This window comes from Chaetomium tenue (assembly GCF_020726465.1).
Source record: "Chaetomium tenue strain MPI-SDFR-AT-0079 chromosome Unknown F5144scaffold_1, whole genome shotgun sequence".
NCBI classification, from domain to species: Eukaryota; Fungi; Ascomycota; class Sordariomycetes; order Sordariales; family Chaetomiaceae; genus Chaetomium; species Chaetomium tenue.
This window is the reverse complement of record NW_027117329.1, coordinates 2,324,874-2,348,497: the sequence shown is the minus strand read 5'-3', so window position 1 is coordinate 2,348,497 and position 23,624 is coordinate 2,324,874. Positions and strand designations below refer to the sequence as shown.

The 23,624-nt window shown below is 55.1% G+C and overlaps 6 protein-coding genes across 6 annotated transcripts; 3 read left to right on the top strand and 3 right to left on the bottom strand.

Moving 5' to 3' along the window:
• Positions 1 to 485: 485 nt before the first annotated feature.
• On the top strand, positions 486 to 5,716 carry F5144DRAFT_543101 (P-loop containing nucleoside triphosphate hydrolase protein; the record flags this gene model as incomplete). The annotated part of the gene is made up of 5 exons (XM_066787221.1): positions 486 to 896; positions 955 to 981; positions 1,037 to 1,136; positions 1,203 to 5,244; positions 5,305 to 5,716. The coding sequence occupies 5 exons, from the start codon at positions 486 to 488 to the stop codon at positions 5,714 to 5,716; spliced, it is 4,992 nt and encodes a 1,663-aa protein (XP_066648302.1).
• A 1,198-nt stretch (positions 5,717 to 6,914) lies between these two features.
• F5144DRAFT_597496 (DHS-like NAD/FAD-binding domain-containing protein) lies at positions 6,915 to 8,769 on the bottom strand (the record flags this gene model as incomplete). The annotated part of the gene is made up of 2 exons (XM_066790875.1): positions 6,915 to 8,503; positions 8,562 to 8,769. 2 exons carry the CDS (start codon positions 8,767 to 8,769, stop codon positions 6,915 to 6,917), a joined length of 1,797 nt encoding a protein of 598 aa, XP_066648301.1.
• Positions 8,770 to 10,574: 1,805 nt separating this feature from the next.
• Positions 10,575 to 14,276, top strand: F5144DRAFT_555019 (mediator complex, subunit Med16). The gene is made up of 6 exons (XM_066787875.1): positions 10,575 to 11,170; positions 11,234 to 11,483; positions 11,545 to 11,978; positions 12,039 to 12,258; positions 12,322 to 12,441; positions 12,506 to 14,276. Exons 1-6 carry the CDS (start codon positions 10,583 to 10,585, stop codon positions 14,029 to 14,031), a joined length of 3,138 nt encoding a protein of 1,045 aa, XP_066648300.1. The 5' UTR covers positions 10,575 to 10,582; the 3' UTR covers positions 14,032 to 14,276.
• A 65-nt stretch (positions 14,277 to 14,341) lies between these two features.
• On the bottom strand, positions 14,342 to 16,365 carry F5144DRAFT_30275 (uncharacterized protein). The gene is made up of 2 exons (XM_066783899.1): positions 15,821 to 16,365; positions 14,342 to 15,752 (listed from the first exon to the last, which is right to left on the bottom strand). The coding sequence occupies exons 1-2, from the start codon at positions 16,029 to 16,031 to the stop codon at positions 14,653 to 14,655; spliced, it is 1,311 nt and encodes a 436-aa protein (XP_066648299.1). The 5' UTR covers positions 16,032 to 16,365; the 3' UTR covers positions 14,342 to 14,652.
• Positions 16,366 to 16,771: 406 nt separating this feature from the next.
• On the top strand, positions 16,772 to 19,158 carry F5144DRAFT_588603 (Alpha/Beta hydrolase protein; the record flags this gene model as incomplete). The annotated part of the gene is made up of 3 exons (XM_066789948.1): positions 16,772 to 17,512; positions 17,923 to 18,709; positions 18,863 to 19,158. 3 exons carry the CDS (start codon positions 16,772 to 16,774, stop codon positions 19,156 to 19,158), a joined length of 1,824 nt encoding a protein of 607 aa, XP_066648298.1.
• Positions 19,159 to 19,711: 553 nt separating this feature from the next.
• Positions 19,712 to 23,398, bottom strand: F5144DRAFT_30163 (uncharacterized protein). The gene is made up of 3 exons (XM_066783896.1): positions 21,980 to 23,398; positions 20,173 to 21,912; positions 19,712 to 20,072 (listed from the first exon to the last, which is right to left on the bottom strand). The coding sequence occupies exons 1-3, from the start codon at positions 22,911 to 22,913 to the stop codon at positions 19,777 to 19,779; spliced, it is 2,970 nt and encodes a 989-aa protein (XP_066648297.1). The 5' UTR covers positions 22,914 to 23,398; the 3' UTR covers positions 19,712 to 19,776.
• Between the last annotated feature and the right edge of the window lie 226 nt (positions 23,399 to 23,624).

Below are 23,624 nucleotides of genomic sequence, written 5' to 3'. Positions count from 1 at the left end.
TAAGTGTTTGCTGCCTGGAGGTGTTGTTGATTACCTGTAAGTATTGCACTCAATGTTCCTTGCACCCTCCGCTACGTCGTGACCCGCCGCGTCTTGTCTATCGAAATCCGCCATCGATCCCAGCACACGCCCATCGAGATCACCCCCTAGCTGCCTCCTGGCGACATCGAGCCCTCGAATTTTGATGGAACCCGATGCCCTCGATGACCCCGATGCCACCTGAGTGGTCTACTCGGCGCCCAAGGCCGCCCAAGGCCGCAATGGCTCTCCGCCATCACTCCCAGCCTCGTCTTCATCACTTACACGCGCCGGATGCGACAAGCATCATTGAATCATGGCCATGACTTGTTTTTTACTGTTGTTTGTCGGTTCTGGATCGCCGGAGTGGGCTCTATCCAGAGCCCTCGATAAAGCCTCTCAGCCGTGAGAGAATTCTTGCTGACATCGTCGTCTTGCAGCAGGCAGCTCGAGCTTCGAAAATCGTCATGTCAACATCCCCAGAACCCGGTCCGATGAATGGGCATACCTCACCCGTAGGGGACGAAGATACAACACATGTGGCCGACTTCGCCAGAAGTGATAGCGACTTGTCGGACACACAACCAGCCGAGGTTGACGCCGCATCCTCGGACTCGGACGATGCCGCCGGCTCGGCGGACGAGGGCCCGGCGTTTACCACCGAGGAGCAAGATGAACAGTCCGGGTCCACTGATAATGATGGCCCGGGTGATGAAGATTTCGATGCCCCGGGCAGCCCGGCCTCGGGCCAATCCAAGGATGTTTCTGATCAGGCCGAGTCGGCCTCTGCACATGCCGCCGCCAAACGGAAAACTGGTCAGACAATAGAAGACGATTTCATGCGGGAGAATCCAGAGCTATATGGCTTGAGGCGCAGTGTATGATGATATCCCACCACCGCTGTTATTCTCGGCTGCTAACAATTCGCTAAAACAGTCCCGTCCCTCGCAACGTCGGAAACTCGTGAGTGCTGCTCACAGCAAGGTGGTCGCGGATCCTGTACTAACGATGGCAATAGGTTGACTCAGAAGATGAAGAGGAAGGCTCTGATTCTGATGTGACGCCTGCTCCGAGAAAGGTGGCGAATAAACGCCGTCGCCTCGAACGTTCACTGCCTAGTATGTCGGGCCTTGAATCAAAACTGCCCACCTTACCAACGATGGCTAACCTTTTTGACGTGACAGATTCTAAGCGAGGCACACCGGCTCGTCAGGCCTCTGCAGACGATTCGGACTCCGACACATACGGCGGTGCGAAAGCCCGCATGTTCCGGAAAAAGGCTCGGCGACAGCAAGAACTGCAACCGTTTGCCGAGAAGCGATGGTCCAACCGTCGTGCCGCTCAGGTGTCGGCTGGCGCTTACCAAGAAAGCGACGTGGACGACAACGAAGGGGAAGACGAGGCCACGCCTGGCCATTGGGCCGCGGACGTCGAGGACAACTCTCCCTACATTGAAAAGATCCTCCGCCATCGCCCCAAAGAAGGCATCGAGCTCACACCCGACGCTACTCGGCACGACTTTGAATTTTTTATCAAATGGCAGGGCAAGTCCCATCTCCACAACACCTGGGAGAGCACCTATACTGTCGCTGGCTTCCGCGGCTTCCGCCGCCTTGAGAACTACTATAAGAAAATGGTAGAATACGAGCTTGATCTGAAGTTCGGCGGCGATGAGATTAGCCCGGAACAGCGCGAGCAATGGTCGTTAGACAGAGAGCGCGAAGAAGAAGCATTGGAAGACTTCACCAAGGTCGAACGCATCGTCTCCGTCCGCGACGGCGACGAAGACCTCGAGTATCTCGTCAAGTGGAAAGGCCTCCAGTACGATGACTGCACATGGGAAGATGCCACCGTGATCAGCGGTCATGCACAAGACAAGATTGACCAATTCCTGGATCGGTCGTCGCGCTCCTGGCAATCAGACCGAAAAGAAGCGAATCTCGATACCCGGTCGAGGATGATCAAATTGGAGCAGCAGCCATCCTATGTCACGAATGGCGAACTTCGCGAGTTCCAGTTGAAGGGACTCAACTTCCTTGCGCTCAACTGGACACGCGGGAACAACGTCATTCTGGCCGACGAAATGGGTCTCGGCAAGACGGTCCAAACCGTCTCATTTCTCAGCTGGCTCCGCAACGCTCGCGGCCAAGAGGGGCCTTTCCTTGTCGTCGCCCCTCTTAGTGTCATCCCAGCGTGGTGCGACACTTTCAACCACTGGGCCCCAGATATCAACTACGTCGTCTACCTGGGCCCCGAGGCGGCCCGCGCCAGCATCCGAGAGCACGAGCTGTTCGTAGATGGAAACCCGAAGAAGACCAAGTTCAATGTTCTGGTCACCTCTTACGACTATATTCTTGCCGATGCCGAGAATCTCAAGAGCATCAAGTGGCAGGTCCTCGCAGTCGACGAGGCTCATCGCCTGAAGAACCGGGAATCCCAACTGTACCACAAGCTTAACAGTTTTGGTATCCCCTGCCGGGTCCTCATTACCGGCACACCAATTCAGAACAACCTTGCCGAGCTGTCGGCACTTTTGGACTTTCTCAACCCCGGAAAGGTCTTGATTGATGAGGAGCTTGAGTTGCTCTCGAATGCCGATAACAAGGAGGTCGACGAAGAGCAGAACGAGGCCAAGCGCAAGAAGACTCAAGAGAAGCTTCGGGAATTGCACACCTCCATTGCGCCTTTCATCTTGCGTCGGACCAAGGAGACGGTCGAGTCAGACCTACCTCCCAAAACGGAGAAGATTATTCGTGTCGAACTCTCCGACGTCCAGCTGGAATATTACAAGAATATCCTCACGCGGAACTATGCTGCCCTCCGTGATGCTAGCAATGGTCACAAACAATCCTTGCTCAATATCATGATGGAGTTAAAAAAGGTCAGCAATCACCCGTACATGTTTGCGGGTGCCGAAGAGCGGGTGCTTGCTGGGAGCTCTCGTCGAGAGGATCAAATCAAGGGCCTCATCACGAGCAGCGGCAAGATGATGCTACTAGACCAACTCCTTGCGAAACTAAAGAAGGACGGCCACCGTGTCCTGATCTTTAGCCAGATGGTCAAGATGCTCGACATCTTGGGCGACTATCTTCGAGTTCGCGGCTATCAGTTCCAACGGCTAGACGGCACAATCCCCGCCGGGCCTCGCCGTATGGCCATTAATCACTTCAACGCGGACGGCAGTGACGACTTCTGCTTCTTACTGTCAACAAGAGCCGGTGGCCTGGGCATCAACCTGATGACTGCCGATACCGTCATCATCTACGATTCTGATTGGAACCCCCAGGCAGATTTGCAGGCAATGGCGCGAGCCCACCGGATCGGGCAGAAACGGCCTGTTAACGTCTATCGCCTGGTTGCTAAGCAGACCATCGAAGAAGAAGTCGTTAATCGCGCGCGCAATAAACTCTTCCTAGAGTACCTTACCATTCAAGCCGGCGTCACGGATGAGGGTAAGGCCCTCCGTGAGCAGTTCAAAGAGAAAGGTGTGAATATCGACGAGGCAAAGACGGCCGAGGATATCTCTATGATTCTCAAGATGCGTTCTCAGAACTTGTTCGAACAATCCGGCAATCAAGAGAAACTCGAGCAACTTGATATCGATGCGATACTCGAGAATGCCGAGGTCACCAAGACTGACGTTGATGATAAAATCAACCTCAGCAGTGGCGGCATCGACTGGGAGAATTGGATGCAGGTCACGGATGTCAAAGTCGACCATCTGGCTCTCGACTGGGACCAAATCATTCCTGCGGAAGAGCTTGCTGCCATCAAGGCAGGAGAAGAACAGCAAAAACACGACGAGTACCTCGCCAAGGCGATGGAAGAAAATGCTCCTCGCAAGGCTGCGCTCAAAGGCTCTAAGAAGAGTATTGAAACGGACCGGGCCGAGCGTCTCGCGAAGAAACGACAACGCGAGAAACAGGAACTAGATGAGCTGGAGGAGCAGCGGGCGTTGCTCTCGGATCCACGACGTCCTCTTAACGAGAAAGAGACGCGCAATCTCATCCGCGCCTTCTTCCGTTACGGATTTTTTGACGACCGCGAGGAAGAAATCGTCCACGATGCTCGTCTTAGTGATCGGGACCACGGCTTTCTCAAGTCGATTATTGAAGAACTTTCCGCTGTGAGCAAACAAGCTGTGGATGCCAATGCTGAGAAACTGCGCGAGGAAGAGGAGAAGGCAGGAAAGCCTCTCGCGAAAAAAGACAAGAAAGCCGTTTTGGTGGATTTCGGGGAGGTCCGCAAAGTCAACGCCGAAACCGTTGTGGATCGGCCGCCTCAGCTGAAGCTCCTGCGCCGCGTGCTTGAAGAACACGGCGATGCCATGACGTTCAGGCTGCCAGATGCCAGCAAGTCAGCCCAGTACTCCTGCGAATGGGGAGCGCGCGAAGACGGCATGCTCCTTTTAGGAATCGACAAGTATGGCTTTGGCGCCTGGACGCAGATCAGAGATGATCCTGAGCTTCAAATGCACGAAAAGTTCTTCCTGGAAGAGCACCGAGTAGACAAGAAAGAGGAACGCCGCAAAACTGACGACAAGGGCATTCAGTCCCCGGGCGCTGTTCATCTTGTTCGGCGGTCAGAGTATCTCTTGTCCGTCCTGATGGCTAAATATTCCAACGATCCGAACGCAAAAAAGGCGGTCGAGAATCATCACCGCAGCAAGAAGCTTCTGACGAACGGTGTTCGTCGTGGGGAGGGCAGTTCTGTGTCTGCCTCTCCAGCTCCGCCCATGCTTAAGAAGGCGAGCCAACACCGCGATCGCGATCACCACCGGTCTTACAGCAATGCCAACGACCGTGGTACTCCACGGCCGGACAAACGGAAGTACAACGATGACTATGACGACCGCAATGCGAAGCATCGAAAGGTGGAGGCCGACAACAGGCACGAAAAGAAGGTCAAGGTGAAAGAAAAGCCTAGGATGGACGCGGCGACCATGGAGAGATACAAGCACGACAGGCAGAAGGCGGTTGAACGATTCCAGGAGCTTGCAAAGTTGCCTGATGATAAGATTGACAACTCCGATAATACTCAACTGGTCTGGTCAGTTCTCCGCCCGCTCAAGGCAAACATGGAACGCATTATATACTCCAAAGAGCGGTACCCGGCCACGAAAGAACGGGCTAGAATCCTGGGAGAGGAGATCCGCGCATTCGGAAGCTTCCTGAAGGGCCTGCGGGCAGATGGCACCGACCTTGACAGCCTGGAGCCCCAGTTCTGGTAAGCAACACCGAGCCTAGCTGACTATCAGATCCCCGCCAAATGCTGACGGATTCACAGGGAATTTTTGTCCTCGATCTGGCCCATCGGCGAAGTGAAGGTTTCCGGCAAGCGGCTCCAGAAGATGTTTGGCGATCTTCTGGAGAAAGACAGGGCGGAGCGGGAGGAAGGCCGGGCCAAGGAGGCCCGGCGTGGGAGGAACCCGGACCTCGAGGATGGCGAGATTGCGAGTGACCGCGAGGACCGCCGTGCCCGAGACCCCTACCGCGACGACCGGCGCGAGGAGCGGCGCGAGGAAAGGCGCGATGACAGGAGGGACGATCGCCGGGAGGAGCCCAAGCGCCGCAACTACTACGAAGACGGCGACCGTCTAAACTTCCAACGCCACCGCCGGTCGGAAAACAGAAACGTCCCTGTCCGGAACTCGCTGTGGCAGAACCGGAGCCCGCCGGCCCGGCACAGCCCTTATTAGGTTAGGGTGGAACTCAACCCCGTTTTGATTTTGCGGCCGGAGCGCGACGGATTGTCATTTTTTTTTCCAATGGGCCTTCAACCTCCCTTTCCCTTTTATATTCTACACACATCATGCATAGGTTTGGCGCAACGGAGCTGAAAGAAAGGGGGCGACAGGGCGGTGACTTGTCTATTTTTTTGTTTGTTTTATGTCACTCACCTTTGCGGATAAAGCACATACCCGGGAGTTTGCATCAGTCATGGCGAGGCTATAGGGAGACGCAGGGGGGAGGGCGCCATGGCATCCCATTTTGGGACTCTGGGGTTTTAGGCTTGAGCTTGAGGCAGCGGTGATGTTTTTAATTTCCCTCTACGTGCAGGGTAAATGATGGGCGGCGCCGTGGCAATATGGAGAAAGAAAAAGGGAAACCATGTGCATTGTATTAGCGTTGCTTGGGATCTGTTTTCTATTACCTATCACTCTCTCTGTTTTACGTATAGCTTGGGGTTTGTCGCTAGGGCGCGCAAAATGACGGTCATTGGTGCTACTTTTGTCTCATTTTTGCCTTGGGTTGTCAGTCATGGTCAGCGGCTCAGGCCAGATGGTTCCTCCGTTCCTACATACTGGCCGTTTTTATAGATCATGAGAATGGGGAGAGGCATGGCATATTTGTACTGCATTGAGGCGTCTGACGGGTCCTGGTAAGGGTAATTAACAATACCGCTGTATGTATGTATGGGTAGTTTATCATTAAATTTTGTTTTTGCAAGTCACCAGAGAGCATGAAGGGATATTTTTGAAGCAGCAAGTTCAGCCAACCCCCAGGGTGGGTTATTTATCTATATTTTCAAGCATAGGAACTCTCGACGGAAGGCTATCCGTTCTATCATGTTGCAATTATTTCGGTTTCCGAGCCGGGTTTGGCATCGCTGACTGGGACGCCCATATTCCTCCCAAGTGGTGTCCTCTCTCACTCACCCTCTCAAACCCGGGTACCAGCACAGCAACATCCCAGCCCATCAAACGGAAAAGAACCCTCCCGTGGGTCCCACGAGTAAAACCATCGTAATTATGCTCCCCAATTCACCAGCACCTCTATCCCGTTACTGATGCCACAGCAAACAAAGCCACGCCGCCCGCCGCAACCCCCAACCGGCCCACCCTCACTAAAAGCACCTGACCCTCCCTGTCACATGCCACAACACCCCGTATCCGGTCAATCAATGAGATGACTCATGCTCCTAGGCTTAGAGGTCGGCGAAATGGTGCCCAAGGACGCGGCGTTGGTCTCCTCGATCGGGGTGGTTGGGGGACTGCTCGCCATGTTCTCCGCCCCGTTCCTGGACCTTGCCGCGCCCGCCCGGCGAAGAGCACCGCTGTTATCGGTATTCGGGGGGCCGGTGAGGACAGTGAGCGGGATGGATTTGGTGACCTTGTTTTTGGGGCGCAAAGAAGGCAGGCTGAGAAAGTCGGCTGGCAGGTCGATGGGGGAGGACAAATCCGACGAGTCGGCTTCCGAAGGAGGTCGCCTTGGGGGGGTTTTGATGTCTTTGAGCGTCACTGATATGGTGGACTTGGTGGCGCGGAAGGTTTGGTCGAGCCTGTTTCTCGGCTTTGCGGGTTCCTTCTTGGCCTGACGGGGCTTCCGCTTGGGGGCAGCAGGTTTTGGTGGTAGGGCGGTCGTCGAAACGCCCTCTTTGCCGAACGCGAGGGTGCCCTGCTTCGATTTCCCTTTGGCCACCGGCTTGACGGAGGGAAGAGGGCTGCGGACTCGTGGGCTCGCGCTCGGGGTGGGCATGCCGCCGCGCCCTAGGAGCTCGAATCTTCGGTCCGCGGGTGCCAGCTCCTCCCGAGAAACAACAAAGCCCTCATCATCCGCGCTTCTCGACCGCTTGCGCTCGAGAAGAACGTCGATCCTATCGCGACTCAGACCGTCCGTGCACCTCTTCTCCTTCGTCTCATCCCCGGTGACCATATAGCTCTCACGGTCTCCAATATCCTGCTGATCCCAGCGCGGAAGGTTGACGAGCTCTGCGATATCGTCGCACTTCCCGCGCACCACGAGATCCCAGCAATCCTTGAAATCGGCGCCTTGCGGCTCCGGGTCAAGATTGACCCACGCTGTGATGCCGTCCCTTCTGCTCCTGGTCAACTGGCACATCTCCTTGACGAGCCTCCGTACCCCAGGAATCTTTAAACTCGTGCCGACCACAATGACGGCGTCAGGAACCCTCCGTAAGTCGGCCTTGGACACGTTTCCGATGGCCTCCTCATCTGGATTGTATTCGTTATAAAGCACGATTCTTGGGCGCAACTTCCCAATTCCGTGGCTCCGCTTCCCAGCAAAAGCAGTCCGCACCTCATCCTGTTCCTTGCACTTCTCGCACGGCGGCGGTTCCGGACCTTCGAACAGCGATGCGTTGAAACGTTCCAGGTGGCCACACTTTGTGCACACCATATTTTCGAGTCCACCGTGGAGCTGGATGGTTGTCGGCCAGGGTGCTTTGGTGTTTAGAGGGACTGTGGTCGCCAGGGGCGGCATCTGGGTGTCGAGGGTATCAATGTTTTGGCTATACATGCGCATAAGTCTGCCCTCGGCGGCGATGGACGCCAGCATGTGGTGAAACGGGGTCGGCTTCGCATCGGAGGTCATCTGAGCCAGCTCGCGAACCATGGTATGGAAGGATTCGGTGGACGAATCGTGTTTGTATACCGACGCATCGAAGAGATGTTTCCCGGACGCCTTAAGTTTATGTTGCCCACGGAGAGTGGCAAACAAGCCTGTCGATGATCGGAAGTCGGGAACTACAATTGATGTTAGCGGATGGACTGGGGGCCACATTCTGGTAAAGAGGAAACTTACTCCCTGCGGATACGGAGATGCCAGCACCTGCAATGACCACAATCTTCTTCTTCTTTCGTAAAGCCACCATGAGCCTCTTGAGATCCGCATCGTCCTCTTCACCTTGATTTTCCAAATCGATATAGGCGGTGGTGCGTGGCTTCGCGGGAGCGGCAATCCGGCGGCGCTTACTCGGCGGGGGGCCATCTGTCCGCACCTGGATTTCCATGTCGGGGAACTTCACGGGAGATGCGCTTCCCGATACGGTAGTGGAAGAAGGCGAAGGGTAGCGTTTAGAAATATATAGCGCGCTGGGCGGAGAGGGTGAGTTTGAAAGAACGGAGAGCGGCGAGGAGAGAGGGGAGGAAGGAAGTCGCTGGTGGTCTGGAGATTCCATGATTGCAATGTTGGTCTGTTGAGGGCGCACGTGCGGTCGGCAACGCTTCAATTGCGTGACTGGTTGGAAAGCCGGCTTCTCAGTGCGGGAATGAAGCCTGGCCAAAAGAAGGAATGGAAGGTGCGAGGTTATATCATGGCTGTTGTGCAGGCGCGTGTTTTTGCCGGCTTTGCGCAGCCCTTCTCATTCATCTGTTGGTGTTTGGGCTAAGAACAATACCGGTCTCTTGGTGGCTCCGTGGTATTGTTAACTCCTGTTCAGGAGTTGGTGCATGAATGGCCTGAATGGCTTGGATGGGGGTGGTAGTTGAAGGGATGAAGTTGGTTGTTGTCGTGCATCCTTTAACGTTACAGATTATTCACGGCTGGGCATTGTTGCGGGTTGGCCTTCCATCTTTGTCGGGGGTTGTTGGCAAACCAAACCAAAAAGGGGCACGGGATCCATGGAATGGTGCCAGCGATTGGCAGCAGAGCTCATTACCTCCCCATCAGTTCACGGCCCCAAGCGTGACTTTGCTGGCATCATTTCGTCACTCCTAGGTAACAAACATCATCTTGCCAACAACCGGCTATGCAGTTTTTAAAAGCAACCACCTGCATATAAGCATGCACTAGCAGTTCTTTTTGTAGAGTCATGAAGTGGACTTTTCTTGCTTCTTGCTCAGTCCATTTTTTTTTTTAGAGATCCCTCCCTAGGTACTTCGGGAGTGGCCTGGTTAAACATGGAAAAACCACTTGCTTCCCGAAAAAGGAAAACGGGGAAGAGGGGTCTACTGGGAATAACTACCGCACCATCTTTTTTGTTTTGGACAATGTTGATGACTGTCAATTGAGTGTGACTGCCCACCTTGACGGCCATTATCAGTGATGTCTGGACCAAGTACGAAGTACCTATTCCTGCCGCTTCAGCCCCAAAACCAGATGACGTGCCTCGGGTGCTCAGTCTTCAAGGGGTCCAGCCAGGGCCCAACCCACACAAGGAGGAACCCGATCCACTGCAACGCGTTGCTCGGGAACGGGGCTTGGCATGCCCCGCGGTCGACCGTTCCGTCCAGCCGCAGCTGGGTACCGAGTTAGCCACACTTGGCGTCTTAATTGTGGCTTGAATTACACCTGCTCAGTGGGGCATGTTCCAAGCCAGAGGCAGGACCTATGGGATGGCTGCATCCAGTAGACCTGATAGCAGCTAAGCTTCCATCTCATCGAGGTTGCGACTTCCCTGCACAACTGGAAAGTTAACTAAACCATCATTCATCGTTTTGCGTTTCTAATTTAGTTATATGATAAGCCACTCTCACTTTTCCATTCATTTCGGCTGCACAGATAACCTTTCTCCTCGACAACGCTGGACAACGCGGAGAGGCTGGCAAACAGCATCATCTCCAATTCTCCAGTTATTCATTGGGTTTATTTCAGGGCCATCGACTAACTACCCACTACCGCATTCCACTTGCACTCATTAGTTAGTGCATTATTGGACATTCTACAACCAGCCATATTAATACCACTCATACCACTCACACCCTACCCGTATGAGCAACCACGACATGGCCCTCCTCTTAGAGGGCGACTCTATGAACGTCGACGGAACCATGCAAGGGTTAGAGGGAATCGAAGGCATGGAGGGAATGGAGGGAATGGAGGGGATGGAGGGGATGGAGGGGATGGAAGGTCTGGGGAGTATGGGTAGTGCTATGGCGCTGGAGGAGGTTGACCTGTTTGGGGACCCCGTCATGGACGACGCCCTCGCCGGTCTGCCACCTCGCCCCCTAGTGAGCAAGAGCCTACTGCAGCGTTTAGACGACCTACGTGTTCGTGGCTGTTGCCAGGGGATTGCCTGGTCACGACAAGGCACCATTGCTACCATCGCCAAGGACGCCATGTCGGTCGAGCTGCGCTTCATCCGCAGCCATCCAGACACCACCGAATGGGGCCTCAGCGAGCCAAGTTCATGGTCCCCCCCTTCGCCTACAGTATCGCCGCCGGTCCCAAATCCCCCTGCCTCCATCTCGCTAGCCTCATCTAGCGCCCCCTTCGTCCACCTGGCCTGGAGCCCCACCATGAGTCCCGATCTCGCTGTCATCGATGCCCTCGGACGCCTCACCATCCTGAGTTTCTCCATCGCCAACAACCAGCCTTATCCGGCCCGTCGCTGGGAAACGGACGCCGCCGACGACCTCCACGCCGTCGTTGGCTGCTATTGGTTGCCCCAGGGAATGGCTTCTAACAAGCAGGCAAGTTGGTTTGGATGTACCCTCAGTCGGCGAAGGATGCCTCCCTAACTCGCTTCTCAAAAGTTTCATCTTATTCACGGCCCAGCTACCAAAAGCCAGTCCGAGTACAGATATGAACATCAGTTCTTCCCAGCCTCGGGCCCTTGGCACCCGAACCCATCCAAGAGTGCCTTCCTGTGCGTCACAACGAATGGCTTCCTCAAACTTTTCTTTACGCAGAATAACGGCCGGCCAGAAGAAACGGCCCTTGAGCTTGAGAGCGTAACCTCTTCTGACGATCTAATCACGCACGCCTCGTTATGTTCTGACAAGAGTAACAGCTCTCCCCGACCCCTTTTTTATCGTCTCGTCGGCTAATAAATGCACGCCCCTAGACACTCTGTTAGTCGCTCTTGCAACCTCTTCAAAACAGCTGAGGATCGTGAGGGTTGGCATCCAGTGGGGCCTGCCTCAAGTCGATAAACAAGTGTTATCCCAGAGCCAGCCCCTGAGGCCGTCTCTTCGAGAAAGCCACGTAGCTGTGACCAGCTGGGTTCAATATGGGTCAAGTGAATCAGCCGTGGACGCCTCTGTATCTCGGCTTTCGCATATCGAAATCCTCCCTTCCGCCCACACGGCCCAGTCACAACCCATGCACCCTCCTGTCGTCCTGACAGTGCGGTCTTACGTCCCACAAGACGCCTCTTCCTATCAACAAGAGAGCCAGAGCATTATCGACCGCTGGGAGGTCCTTAGCGACCAACCCCAGGCCCTTGTTCCTGCTTTCGAGCAGCTGGGGTCGAGAAACGGCAACACGTCAGCGCTTCCCGTACGTATCCCGCAGCTCGATATTTTACCTCCATGACGTAACTAAACTTGTGTATCCTAGACCTTGACACACCTGCGCAAACTCGAGCCGATAATACTACCCAAAGTGGTTGTGGCTGTCACCACAACACAGTTTGGCAGAGTACTGTGTTTCGCCTTCAGTGATGGGACCGTTCAGTACAGGAATCGCTTCACGATGGATGAGATATACAACGAGCTCAATACCGACAGTATCATGCACCCCCTCCAGGTCGGATTCCACTTTGTCAATGATACCCCATGTGAGTATTTTCTCCACCTACCCTGCTCTCGGCCTCTCGCCTCTGCTAATATTGTCTTGCCAGGCTTGCAAGTAGCCTTCTCGCCTACCAACTGCTCCTTCGTCCAGATTGGTGAGGACTCGACTATCAAATGGAATAGACTGCACCACCCGATGGAAAACTCGGAAACCGAATTCAAGAATGGTAGGCGGTCGTCCCGTGATTATACAGCACGATTTCAAGTGAATGCTAATGAGCCTTGCTCTAGTCGATCAGAAGACAGTCCGAGTCGCCCTAACTGTCGCGTTATCCGCCACTGCCGCGAGCCAGGCTGCATGTGACGATGTTTTAGCAATAGCCCGGCCGTTTGCGCAATTCCCAGACTTCGCATCTTCATGGGTAAAGGAAACGGTTAACATGTTGAAGATTGCCGTCGACTACTCGGAAAATACCCACCACGAACAGCTTGTCAAGAACGTTCCCTTGCAACACTGCCTCAGCGTCATCAACCATCTTGGCTTCCACGGCGATTTCAGGCCCCGTTCACATGGCGGCAAATTTGCCATGCTTGCGCTGAGCGTAAAGGGTGCTTTCCTCGTCATCACAGTCGCTAGCAACTCGCCAATAGGCACCAAGGAGAAGCTGATTCCACTCGACGACCCGGATGTGGTGGACGCTGTAACGGGGTGCACGGCCTGGGGCATATCACTGCTTGCCTGGCTTTCGGATTCCCTCTTCGAGCTCCTCGACGACCCGGAGATCACAGCCATGCTCAGCGGCCCGAAGCGCTTTCCCGAGCTAGCCAAATACCTCGAATCCAAGAACAACGTCGCTCTGCAGCTTCTCCTCTGCTCCTCCACGCGGGGTTTCCTTCTGGCTCTCTGCCGCCGCCTGCAGCACATCGAGTCAGTCAGCAACCGCGCCGCCCAGTACTACGAAACCCGCTTCCAGCAGCAGGACCCGGCCGGTGGCGCCGCGGCACCAGCCCGTCCACACCCAGCCCTCTCCCGAGCGTACCAACGAATGGAGCGCGTCATCTCCTCCGCCCTCGTCAAGGTCTCCGAATTCGAGCGCCTCCTCAGCGATCTCGGCAGCGACATCCAGGCCGCCTACCACAAGTCCTTCTCGGGCCTCGTCGCCACCAAAATCAAACCCCAACCCGCCAACATGACCGAACAGCAACTGCAGCAACACAACGAACAGTTCATCAAAAAGGCCCAGACCCACTGCGAACTGGACATGCTGCTCGGCCAGAACCCGCCCCCGAGCTTCCGCGAGGTGCTCCTCAAGCTCTTTTCCACCACCTTACCGGCCTTCCGCGCCCAGACCGACCCGGCTAAGCTCTACTTTGCCGACTACAGCCTGCTCGAGCTCAACGACAACCCCACGGCCCTGGCCGCCCGCAAGGCCTCGCGCAGGTATGTCGATGTCTTTAAACGCACCGAGCTGCTGGCCGGGACGTGGAAGACATCGGCAGCGGGCAGGCGCAGCGAAGCGGAGACGAAGCCCGGTGGCGGTGGTGTCCCGCCACCGGTTGCTGGTAACAGCAGCAGCGGAGGCAGCGGCATGCTGCCTGCGGGGGACAACGGGATGGCGAGCTACAGGATGACCATCTTCGGCACGTGGACGGGGATCGGCGGGGACAGCGACGGTCCGCAGTGGCGCCGGTGCGTGCGCTGCGCGGCCATCGTCGGCGACCTGTTCTCGGGCAAGCCGGGGTACCATTTCGTGTTGTCGCAGCAGAGGAAGTGTGTTTGTGGGGGGAGCTGGGGGACCGTGCCGAGGGGTACTTAGATAGTGGAGGTGGTTAGGGAGAAGGAGGAGGAGGGGGTTGAGGAGCAGGAGGAGGAGGAGGAGAAGGAGAAGAAGGAGGAGGAGAAGGAAGAGCAGGAGGAGGCAAGTCTAGGTTGGGATTTTGAGGAGTGGTTAGAGCAGGAGGAGAAGAAGAAGGAAAAGCAGGAGGAAGAGCTGGACCAAACGCCAGGGGAATAGCAGGAGGAAGAGCAGGAGGAAGAGTAGGAGGAAGAGCAGGAGGAAGAGCAGGAGGAAGAGCAGGAGGAAGAGCAGGAGGAAGAGCAGGAGGAAGAGCAGGAGGAAGAGCAGGAGGAAGAGCAGGAGGAAACAGGCACAGGTTGGGATTTCGAGAAGAGGGATATGCAGGATTGGGTTGAGTGGCTGCGAGGCGAGTTGAAAGCGGGAATTTGGGAGGTGGATGAAACTAGAAGTTTGAGGCTGAAGGATAAAGCGCAAGGTTGAAGCGGAAGGTCTTGAAGTGAGAAAGGATGCTCACCAAAAACGAGCGGGCCAAGTACCTAGATAATATCATTCACTCAGCGTCAGTTGCAAAATGGATCACTATTTGACTTCTTTTATATCCCCGGTATACACATCCTACCATCCAAACCGCCAACCCACTCACTCCTTCTTCCCCTCCCACAAATACTCCTGCTCTATACCTGGAATCAACGGCCTCAACGCCATCCCATAATCCCCCCCATTCGGCACCCGCAGCAGCGTATGGATATGAAACTTAGCCGGCTCCTCGTTCGTCAAGAACACGCCCGAGTGGTGATCAAACTCGACAATCACCACGGGACTCTGAATGCGATAATAAAACGCATCCTCCTCCCCAAACCCGCCAATCCAACAAAAATACGTCTCCCCAAACCACCTCTCCACCTCCCCCATCCTCACCTCCCTCGCCCTCTCCGGCAAATACACCAAAAACTCCCTCAAAATCCCCCGCACCAACTCCTTCTCCCCCTCCTCCATCTCCCCCACCACCACCCCCTCATACGGCACCACCCGATTATCGCGATACGCCCCGCACAAATGCCGCTGATCATCATGATTCCACCGCCCCCTCGGCATCACCGCATCATCCCGCATCGCCTCGTACACCTGCACCCTCCGCCGCATCCCCTCCCCCCCACGCTTAACTAACGCCTGCATCAGCCGCAAGCCCAGCCGCTCCTCCGTCTGCAGGATGCGGGTGCCAGCATGCGGCGCGGCCGGGTCGTCGATGATGTTGGGCTCGGCGCCGGTGAACCAGGGGGCGATGACGACCTGGGAGCGGTGCAGGAAGATGTTGAGGCAGAGGTGGTGGCCGTAGAAGGAGAAGCCCCAGGGGGCGGTGGGGGAGGGGGTGCCGAAGAGGGCCAGGTTGTAGGAGTGCTCGTTGAGAATGCGGGGCGCGTGGACGAGGGTGCCGAGGAAGCCGTTGATGTGCATGGCGGCGGTGGCTTTGGCGTAGCCCTCCGGGGAGAGGGTGGTTTGGAGGAGGGCGAAGGCGGCGGTGCGGGTGGGGGCGGGGAGCTCGTCGAGGCGGAGGCCTTTGGGGGAGAGCAGGAATTCGGGGTTGGACCAGGTGCGCCATTCGGGGGAGTCGATGTGGTGGATGAGGAGGGCGTGTTGGGACGGGGTGAGCTGGGAGAGGAGGGTGTTGGCGGCTGAGACGATGGCGTCGATGGGCATGCCTTCGTCTTGGAGGCGGAAGAGGTCCGGGCGGACGCGGCCTGGGGGGTGGGTGTGAGTAGGTGGTGGCTTGGAGATTAGTGGAGGGTTAGGTGGGTGTCTGGCTCACCATCGTTGGTGATGCCCTTGAAGGGCTCCTGGAATAGCTTTTGCCAGTGCAGATACAGGCCGTGGAGCCATGGTGGAACGCCGCCCTCTTTGAATCCTTTTGCGTATTCATGAGCATCCTGCGTTTGCATGGTAGTGAACCGGGGGGTAGTGAGGTCCGGGAGGTACTGGCGGTAAGCAGCATCGCCGCCGAGCTGCTCTTCTGAGGCCATCTTGGTCTGGAATATAGCCCACTTCGACTATGAAATGGGATGAGATGACTGGTAGGGTGGGATAGAGGAGCAATGTGAGCAGAGTAATGACAAGATGAAAGGGTTATGTTCGGATCATTGTTGACATAACACTCAACTTCTCTCCACCGAGTCCACCCGGGGCATGATCGGTTCCTGGTAACGGCCCATCCGGAGGTTGAATTACAGCCCTGATGCCGAGTTCTGGAGGCAAAACTATGACCCGGGTCGGGCAATACCTAACCCCTGGTATATACTAATGTTACAGTGTGTAGAGAGCGGGGGTGGGGGAAGTTTGTGGTGGAGTTGCCCCTCCCCCGCTTTCCCACGTCTTTCTTATCCGATACAAGTAACGTCCCCCTGACGATCCTCCCTCAGCGAGTGATTGAATCGCTGAAACAAAGGGAACGGATGTAAATAGAAAATACCCTCAGCTTTTGTCGATTCAATGGTAGGTATACCATTTTTACGAGGGGCGCAGACAGCGAGCGAACATCGAAGAGAAGGGAATTGGAAGAAGCCCGGAAACCGGCCTTGACTCAAACATAAGGTTGATGTAACTGTCTCGAGCTGGTAGGGGACAGATATTAGTCGAGGGGAGAGGGCTCTGTCAGAAGGAGAAGGAGGGGATTCTACCACTCGAATTTCCATGTGGGGCTCTCAAACCCTTCCTTACACCTCAGCAACAACAACCTAGATAGGCCCTCACTCCAACAAGTACTATGGCGAACGTTCCATCGGCCAACGGCCATTTTGGCAGCACACACACCATCGAACCCATCTCGGATCACACTCACACTGCCATCATGCTCCACGGCCGGGGAAGCAACGGCCCAGAGTTCGCCGAAGAACTCGCCGAGACCATGGCGCCTGGTCAGGAGCCGCTCACGGGCAGGTTCCCGAGCTGGCGATGGGTGTTTCCGTCGTCTCAGGAGCTGTGGAGCACTACGTTTGAGGAAATGTTGCCCGCCTGGTTTGAGGCCCATTCACTCACGGACACGTCGGCGAGAGCAGACCTGCAGATGGAAGGCATCAGGCAGTCAGTAGCTTACATCCAGCCGATCCTCGACGAGGAAGCCGCAAGTCTCGGTGGACAGACCGAGAAGGTAGTCATCATGGGTATCAGCCAAGGGGGTGCCATCGGCATGTGGACGATGCTGTGTCAGGAAATCCTCGGCAAACGGCCGGGGGCATTTGTGGGTGCTAGTACTTGGCTGCCCTTTGCAGCGAACATCCAGATGCTTTTGCGGCAAGATGACAGCCATGAAGCAGATAAGGGGTCCCCGAATACCGATCCGTCGGATGCTTTCGTCGTGGACATGTTGTCCACGTGGAATCCGGCCGTTTCGCCTCCCGGTGCCGACAAAACGGCCCGTGCCACGCCCATCTTTCTCGGCCACGGGGTCGACGATGCGGTTGTCGATGTTGAGCTCGGCAGACAAGCCCAAAAGGTACTTACCAACGTAGGGTTCCAAACGGAGTGGAAAGAATATTTGGGCGCAGAACTGGAGGGGCATTGGCTCAAGACACCAGAGCAAGTTGACGACATTGTCTCCTTTTTGATGAATGTCACGACAACCTAGTTGGATTTACGGAACTGCAGGGAGCTTTGGGACTGTGTAGTTTGCAGGCAACAGCCCCGAAGAAACTAAAGCATCTATATCGCTGTCTCGCAAACTGGAGAGGTCCAAGGTCTAGGGCAAGGCAGGTGTCGACCCACTAGACTGGAGGGGCCACACCGTGCCTTCCTTTCTCGGGCAATATCAACCACACGGGATGTGAGTAATTTTCAGGTTAGGCAATAGCAAGGCACACAAACATTGGCCCGGGAAAGGGAGTCCGATAATTGCAAAACTTCCCCCATCCACCTCAGTACTTGCCTCGGAAAATGTTGCATGCGCAACAACCACACACAAAGCAGAGCTCGCCTTCCCAAACACACCGTCCGCCAATGGAAGCATTTGAGACGAGCAAGCCCGATCGGTTGCACCAGTCACTGAGCAATGCGTGGGCCAGTTTCCTCGATACCCAGCACTGCACTCGCGAGGTCCACAGCCTCAAGAAGGCCCTGGATGAACATGTCCAGCAGACGAGCCTCTCCATCGCATCCTTGCAACGAGACACGGCAACGAGACATGACCTCCTCGCCGCTTCCGTAGCCGAGGCCAAGTCCAAAGTCGAACAACACGCCGTCGAGATCAGAGACATAGCCACTCTCCGCACCGACTTCTCAACTTTCCAATACGAGGTTGGTCAAAATAAGGATAATGTGGCAGGAAAGGTCACAGGCTTGTTAGAGAAAGCTGTGGCTCAGCAGGAGTCACTGGACGGGCTACGGTCTACTACATCCCATGACTTCAAAACCATCCGGGAACAGTACTGTTTGGCTCTTGAGAAAGTCGAGTCTCTTCAACAAGAGCTAAAGGAGGCGCGAGCAGAGAGGCTAGCATCTGAACACAAATTTGCCGCGCTCGAGAGTCAAGTTATAGCGATAACCCAAACCCAGCAGCAACTCCCCGCAGATAGTGTCAACCTCTTGGGCGAGCTTCGTTCCTACCGGGAAGGTCTGATGGGACTGTTGGATAAGCAGGATCTTGTGATTCCTACCCAAAACTCAGCACCACCCTTGAATCGAACAGATGTCCCGCTCGACCAGGGACGTACAGTCTCCCACGCGAGCGTTCTGTATGAGCAAATTCCAGCCCGAACCGTACACCGGGACCAACATGGTACGATTGAGGATGACCACTCGCCGGCACGCACCAAGAGAAGAAGACTTGAAGATCCCCTTCAGTCAAAACCCGAACGCCCAGTTCCGGCCCACGCTCCAAACCAAGACATACGCTCCCTCTACGTCGTCTTCCGAGACAGGTACAAGACCAACCCACCAAAGTCAGACACCGTCTTCATCTGGCAGTTTATCAGTAGCATTGAGGACCCGGCCATGTCTAGGCATATTCAGGAATCGCTGGCCACGGCCCTTCCGGGACATGTCACGCCAAGCAGGGATATGAAGCGCAAAAACCCGCTGAAACATGTCGACATTTCCAAGGGGCTGACGTGGAGGAAGTTTCGGGAGGCATTGGTAAAGATTCCGGGGCCTTCTTGATGGCGCTGGTAAGCCAAAGGATGAACTAGAAGCTTGGTATTTTGAGAGTGTTGTTATTTGCGGGGTTTGCCCATGGATGGTCTACGAAATGCTGGATACCTATACTACCGAATTTGCTGAAGATTTAGCTACTACGTCGTGTGTGCCAAAACAAGAAGCTATATTGTACCATCGTCCCTTGCGCACTGGTCAACCTTTCCCTCATAACGCCTTGTCTTGAGTTCCGAGTTTGTGGATAGCAGGGTGCTCACGTGAGGTTTATTTACTTGCCCCTGAACCTGTTAACTAAAGTAGTTTTGAGGCCTTAGGTTCGCACGGTGGGATCCCGGCACGGATTTATGCTAGTCCATTGCAAACCCCAAAGGGAAATAGTAGGCGATGTTGGGGAGCAGCACCCTTTGCTGCTCCAAGACTGCTGCCGCTGGGCCAACAAGAGGTTCATGGTCCGGGTCGGTTCGACCGCTAGACCGAGCAGTCAACTTTCTTGACCTTCAAGTATTTGCCTGTCACACGGCAACGCCATTTCAGCAGTCTTGGGGATGCAAGGTCTGAATTTGGGAGGAGTATCCGTATATATTGCATCATTACATCATGTGTCAAGGAAATCGCCACCGATCACTACGAACTCGACGTACTACCTCGATGCCCTGAGTAGCTGAACAATAGCCTCATGTCCCCCCGCCGCGGCAAGCGACAGTGGTGTCCTACCCCTATCGTCCTTATTATCAATATCGACTTTGCCGGTATCAAGTAGTAGCCGTACAACAGCCTCATGCCCCCCCGCCGCGGCCCACGAAAGTGGTGTCCTACCCCACTCGTCCCTGATATTAACATCGACTTTGCCGGTATCAAGTAGTAGCTGTACAACAGCCTCGTACCCCCCCACCGCGGCCCACAACAGTGGTGTCCTACCCCTATTATCCTTATGATCAACATCGACTTTGCCGGTATCAAGGAGCAGCTGTACAACAGCCTCGTACCCCCCCACCGCGGCCCACAACAGTGGTGTCCTACCCCTATTATCCTTATTATCAACATCGACTTTGCCGGTATCAAGTAGTAGCCGTACAACAGCCTTATGCCCCTCCCTCACGGCCCACGACAGTGGTGTATGACGAGAGTTGTCTTTTGCATCGATTTCAGAATCGATTTCACTCCCCATATTTAGAATGGCTATCAATAGCCCGACAAGCCCGTAAGCTGACGCAATATGTACCAGGTTACTCCCATCGGAGAATTGGGCTGGGCTTGTAATACCCCGAGCTTGGGAGACACGTACTATTGGCCCTACGAGGGCGTCCGATGGCCAAGCGAACAGCGCGAGAAGGTCATCTCGTGGGACGATCGGGGCGCTTCCAGCATCGCATCGCTCCGCATGCGTCGCCCATGAGATTGCAGCGTAACCCAAGAAGGGGAAATTGTCATATCTCAAGCTCCCTTTTTTCTGGACAATCTCCTCCATCGATAGATAGCGTAGGCAGATTTTGGAGAATCGGAGGTGTGCTTGAACTGCCGCCTCGGTCAACGTTTCATCGTCGCCCAAAACCGATAAGCCATTGCCAAAGAAGAAATCCCTGACAGACTCGTGAATGAACTGGACAGTTTGGGCGTGGTTGACCTCGACAAGGCCCCGGCTGAGCGTTTGAGCTTGCCTTTTCATTCGGGCACTATCGGCGACGTAGTCTTCTGCACTCTCGCAGGCCTGTATTGATCGGTATGGGCAATCATCCTCGATAACCATTGCCCATCGCAGTTCGTCGATGTTTAAGGGTCGAGTGGCAAAGCAGACCCATTGGATCAGCTCCCTGGAGCGTATTTCCATGCCCTGAACAAGTTGTCGGTAGAGTTCGTCGAGGTTGGGAGGGAGGGCGGAGATGGCTGCTTCCAGTTTCGCTAGCCCGGCGCCATCGCGTTCGAGGCCTAGAATCTGTTCCACCACAAGGCGTGCCCACATGAAGACGCCCGAGGCGCGCGCCGTAATCAAACCCGGTATCTTGGATGATGGTCCCGCACGAAATATAGCAAGTTTGTCCTTCACAAAAGCCGAGATGTCCCTTTCGTTTTCATGCTCGGTGCAGATTTCGAACCTGTTCTCGTCCACATCCAGGATTGGGTAGTGCCGGCAAGAAAAACAGATATGGAACTGCTGGAGATCCTCGGACTGGGATTGGAGACTCTTCAGCAAGCTACTGAAAATTTCAACAAGCCCAACCGCGTTGTCTCTGCCGCACTCGTCCAAAGCGTCAACAAACAACCAAATTGGACGGGTCCTCAAGACCTTGAAAAGAGATTCCTGGAAGAAGGGTCGCAATTCTCCCTCATGCCAATGCCAGCCAGCACCCTGTTTGCCATTGTTCTTGCACTTGGATTCGAACACGCCGACGAGATCATGCAGTGCGTCGGGAGCCTGCTTAAGGATCTGATGAAGAAGAGACCGAAAGAAGCCAAGAGGGGTTTTTTGAAGTTCATCTCCGCGACCATGGAAGAAGAATGAGATAACGAGGGCGCCATCTCCAGCTTTGTGGTTTTTGAGTGCATGTTTCAACACAGTCGACTTCCCGGAGCCGGGCTTTCCTTTGATCCAGAGCAAGCCTCGGCCACAAGCGGCCCATGTGGTGTATTTTTCATGTTGAAGTAACCACTCGCATGTCCCCGCGGCAGCGCTGTCGATGTCGTGAGACCGGTCATGCATTTGTGGAAAGGCCAGCGACTGGAGGCACTTCTGAGAAGACTCGGACAAGGATGGAGGTTGAGCTTCAGAGCGAGTTAGCCTGGTGTATTCTCTCAGAAGCTATCTGCCAAATCTGCTAAATTTGCTTACCAATAGGCTCGAGTTGTATTTTCCACCTCGTCAGCACACCAAGCAGCCTCTTGAATCCATTCTCTTCCGCCGAGACAAACCTCACCATGTCGCTATGGTTGGCGTGGATGCTGAAGGAAGCATATCCTTCAAGGGTGGCTGATGTATTGGACACGACTTTCCCGACCACAGGCAAAGGTAGTTCCTCAAAGGCGCAGGTGACCTCAAAACGTCTGCCACCTTCCCGCAATTCTCGTACCATTGACCAGAACTCAAGCTGATCGGACTCGAGGAGTTGACTGTCTGTTTGAAGGATCTCAAGCAGCGATTTGTTGGCGACTTTGGCAAGGCCGAGAGCCGATGCCGGTATCTTGGCCCAGTCCGCCATCCACGATCCCTTGTGAGGGGTGCCCATGAAAATGATGCCTTTGGTACAATCGAAAATACCGCGAAGATGAACTTCCGGGTTATTCCGCGAGAGAAGAATGGCCTTCTTGCAGACGAGGCCGCCAAGGCTATGGGCGACGAAGATGAGAGGGCGAGATGACGCGTCGTCGCCTTCTCGGTCCATGGTCAAGTCGTGCAAAAGGTTCTTTGCATGGTCAAGGAGCCGGTTCGACCCTGCAACCACCCCCCGCACGACGTATGCGTCGTAGCCATACGTGAGGATGCGGCTTTTGCCGAGTTTCGATGGCAGGAGGGTCTGCGGCCAGGACGCGGAGTGCCTTTGAGCGGTCCATGTGCTCTCCCGGTCTCCAGTTAGACCGTGGACAAAGCAAATGTCAACAGTGGCGCCGGGGCAGTCGTGCAAGACCTTCACTCCGTCCGGAAAAGACGGCCTCTGCGGGCTTCCAGACAGATCGGGGACTGCGTCGGCGTGTTGCAAGTTGGGTGAGGGTTCGATTCGTCTCGTAGATTTGCGCCGCCCAAATAGCCTCCGGCGAAGTTTGCGCATCGTTCCAAGCGTGCTATTGATCCAACCTCGACGGTAACTCGTTCCAAGAAATTGTCACGGGAGGTGCTCGAAGGGCGATATGCTGAATCTGTCCAGGTTTGAGACGGAGAGCACTGGGGGTTCAGCCCAAGCGGAGGACGAAGTAAGGATGATCTGGAACATAACTTCGTACTTAGGTACCAATGCCCGACAACACAATTACTAGCCAATAGTCTCGATGCTCCAGGGTTGGGCTGCAACATTGCCGCCGTGGCGTGTCCCTATCACAGAACGAGCCGCAATCCGACGAAATAGGTACATCGAATTGTATATTACCTAACAGCTCGGAAGCTCAGTAGGGCAAGCAGTGCATGTATCCTCTCGTGCATTTTGAGTCCATCGTGTAAAGAACCCCTTCGTTTCTTCGGTTGGCTTTTGGAGAGCCTGCCCTTGTTCCACAGGCTGAGTGGGTGGGAGGTCATTGGGGGCCTGGGGGGTACCTTAAGGAGCGCCAGAGCCTTGCGGTGACCTTTAAGTGCCTAGTCGGTGGGACAAAAAGAAGATAATGGCATGGCAAAGAAATGTTGATTGGGAGGTGACGAGAAAAGATCAGCTTGATGCGCTTCCCTAACGACTGCGTTTCAACACACCTAAATAACTAGGACCTCAGCCCCTTATCCAAAGCTTACGGAGCAAACGGAGAGTGGAGGGCTTGCCCCCGCGAAGGAAATG

Coding starts and splice junctions, on each gene's coding strand:
- F5144DRAFT_555019 (XM_066787875.1), top strand. CDS start 10,583: ATGGAGGGGATGGAGGGGATGGAAGGTCTGGGGAGTATGGGTAGTGCT. Junction 11,171..11,233: donor GAATGGCTTCTAACAAGCAG/GCAAGTTGGTTT, acceptor GCTTCTCAAAAG/TTTCATCTTATTCACGGCCC. Junction 11,979..12,038: donor GCAACACGTCAGCGCTTCCC/GTACGTATCCCG, acceptor TGTGTATCCTAG/ACCTTGACACACCTGCGCAA.
- F5144DRAFT_30275 (XM_066783899.1), bottom strand. CDS start 16,031: ATGGCCTCAGAAGAGCAGCTCGGCGGCGATGCTGCTTACCGCCAGTAC. Junction 15,753..15,820: donor CAAGGGCATCACCAACGATG/GTGAGCCAGACA, acceptor CCCACCCCCCAG/GCCGCGTCCGCCCGGACCTC.
- F5144DRAFT_30163 (XM_066783896.1), bottom strand. CDS start 22,913: ATGCGCAAACTTCGCCGGAGGCTATTTGGGCGGCGCAAATCTACGAGA. Junction 21,913..21,979: donor AATACAACTCGAGCCTATTG/GTAAGCAAATTT, acceptor CTCGCTCTGAAG/CTCAACCTCCATCCTTGTCC. Junction 20,073..20,172: donor TGATAATAAGGATAATAGGG/GTAGGACACCAC, acceptor TAAGGATAATAG/GGGTAGGACACCACTGTTGT.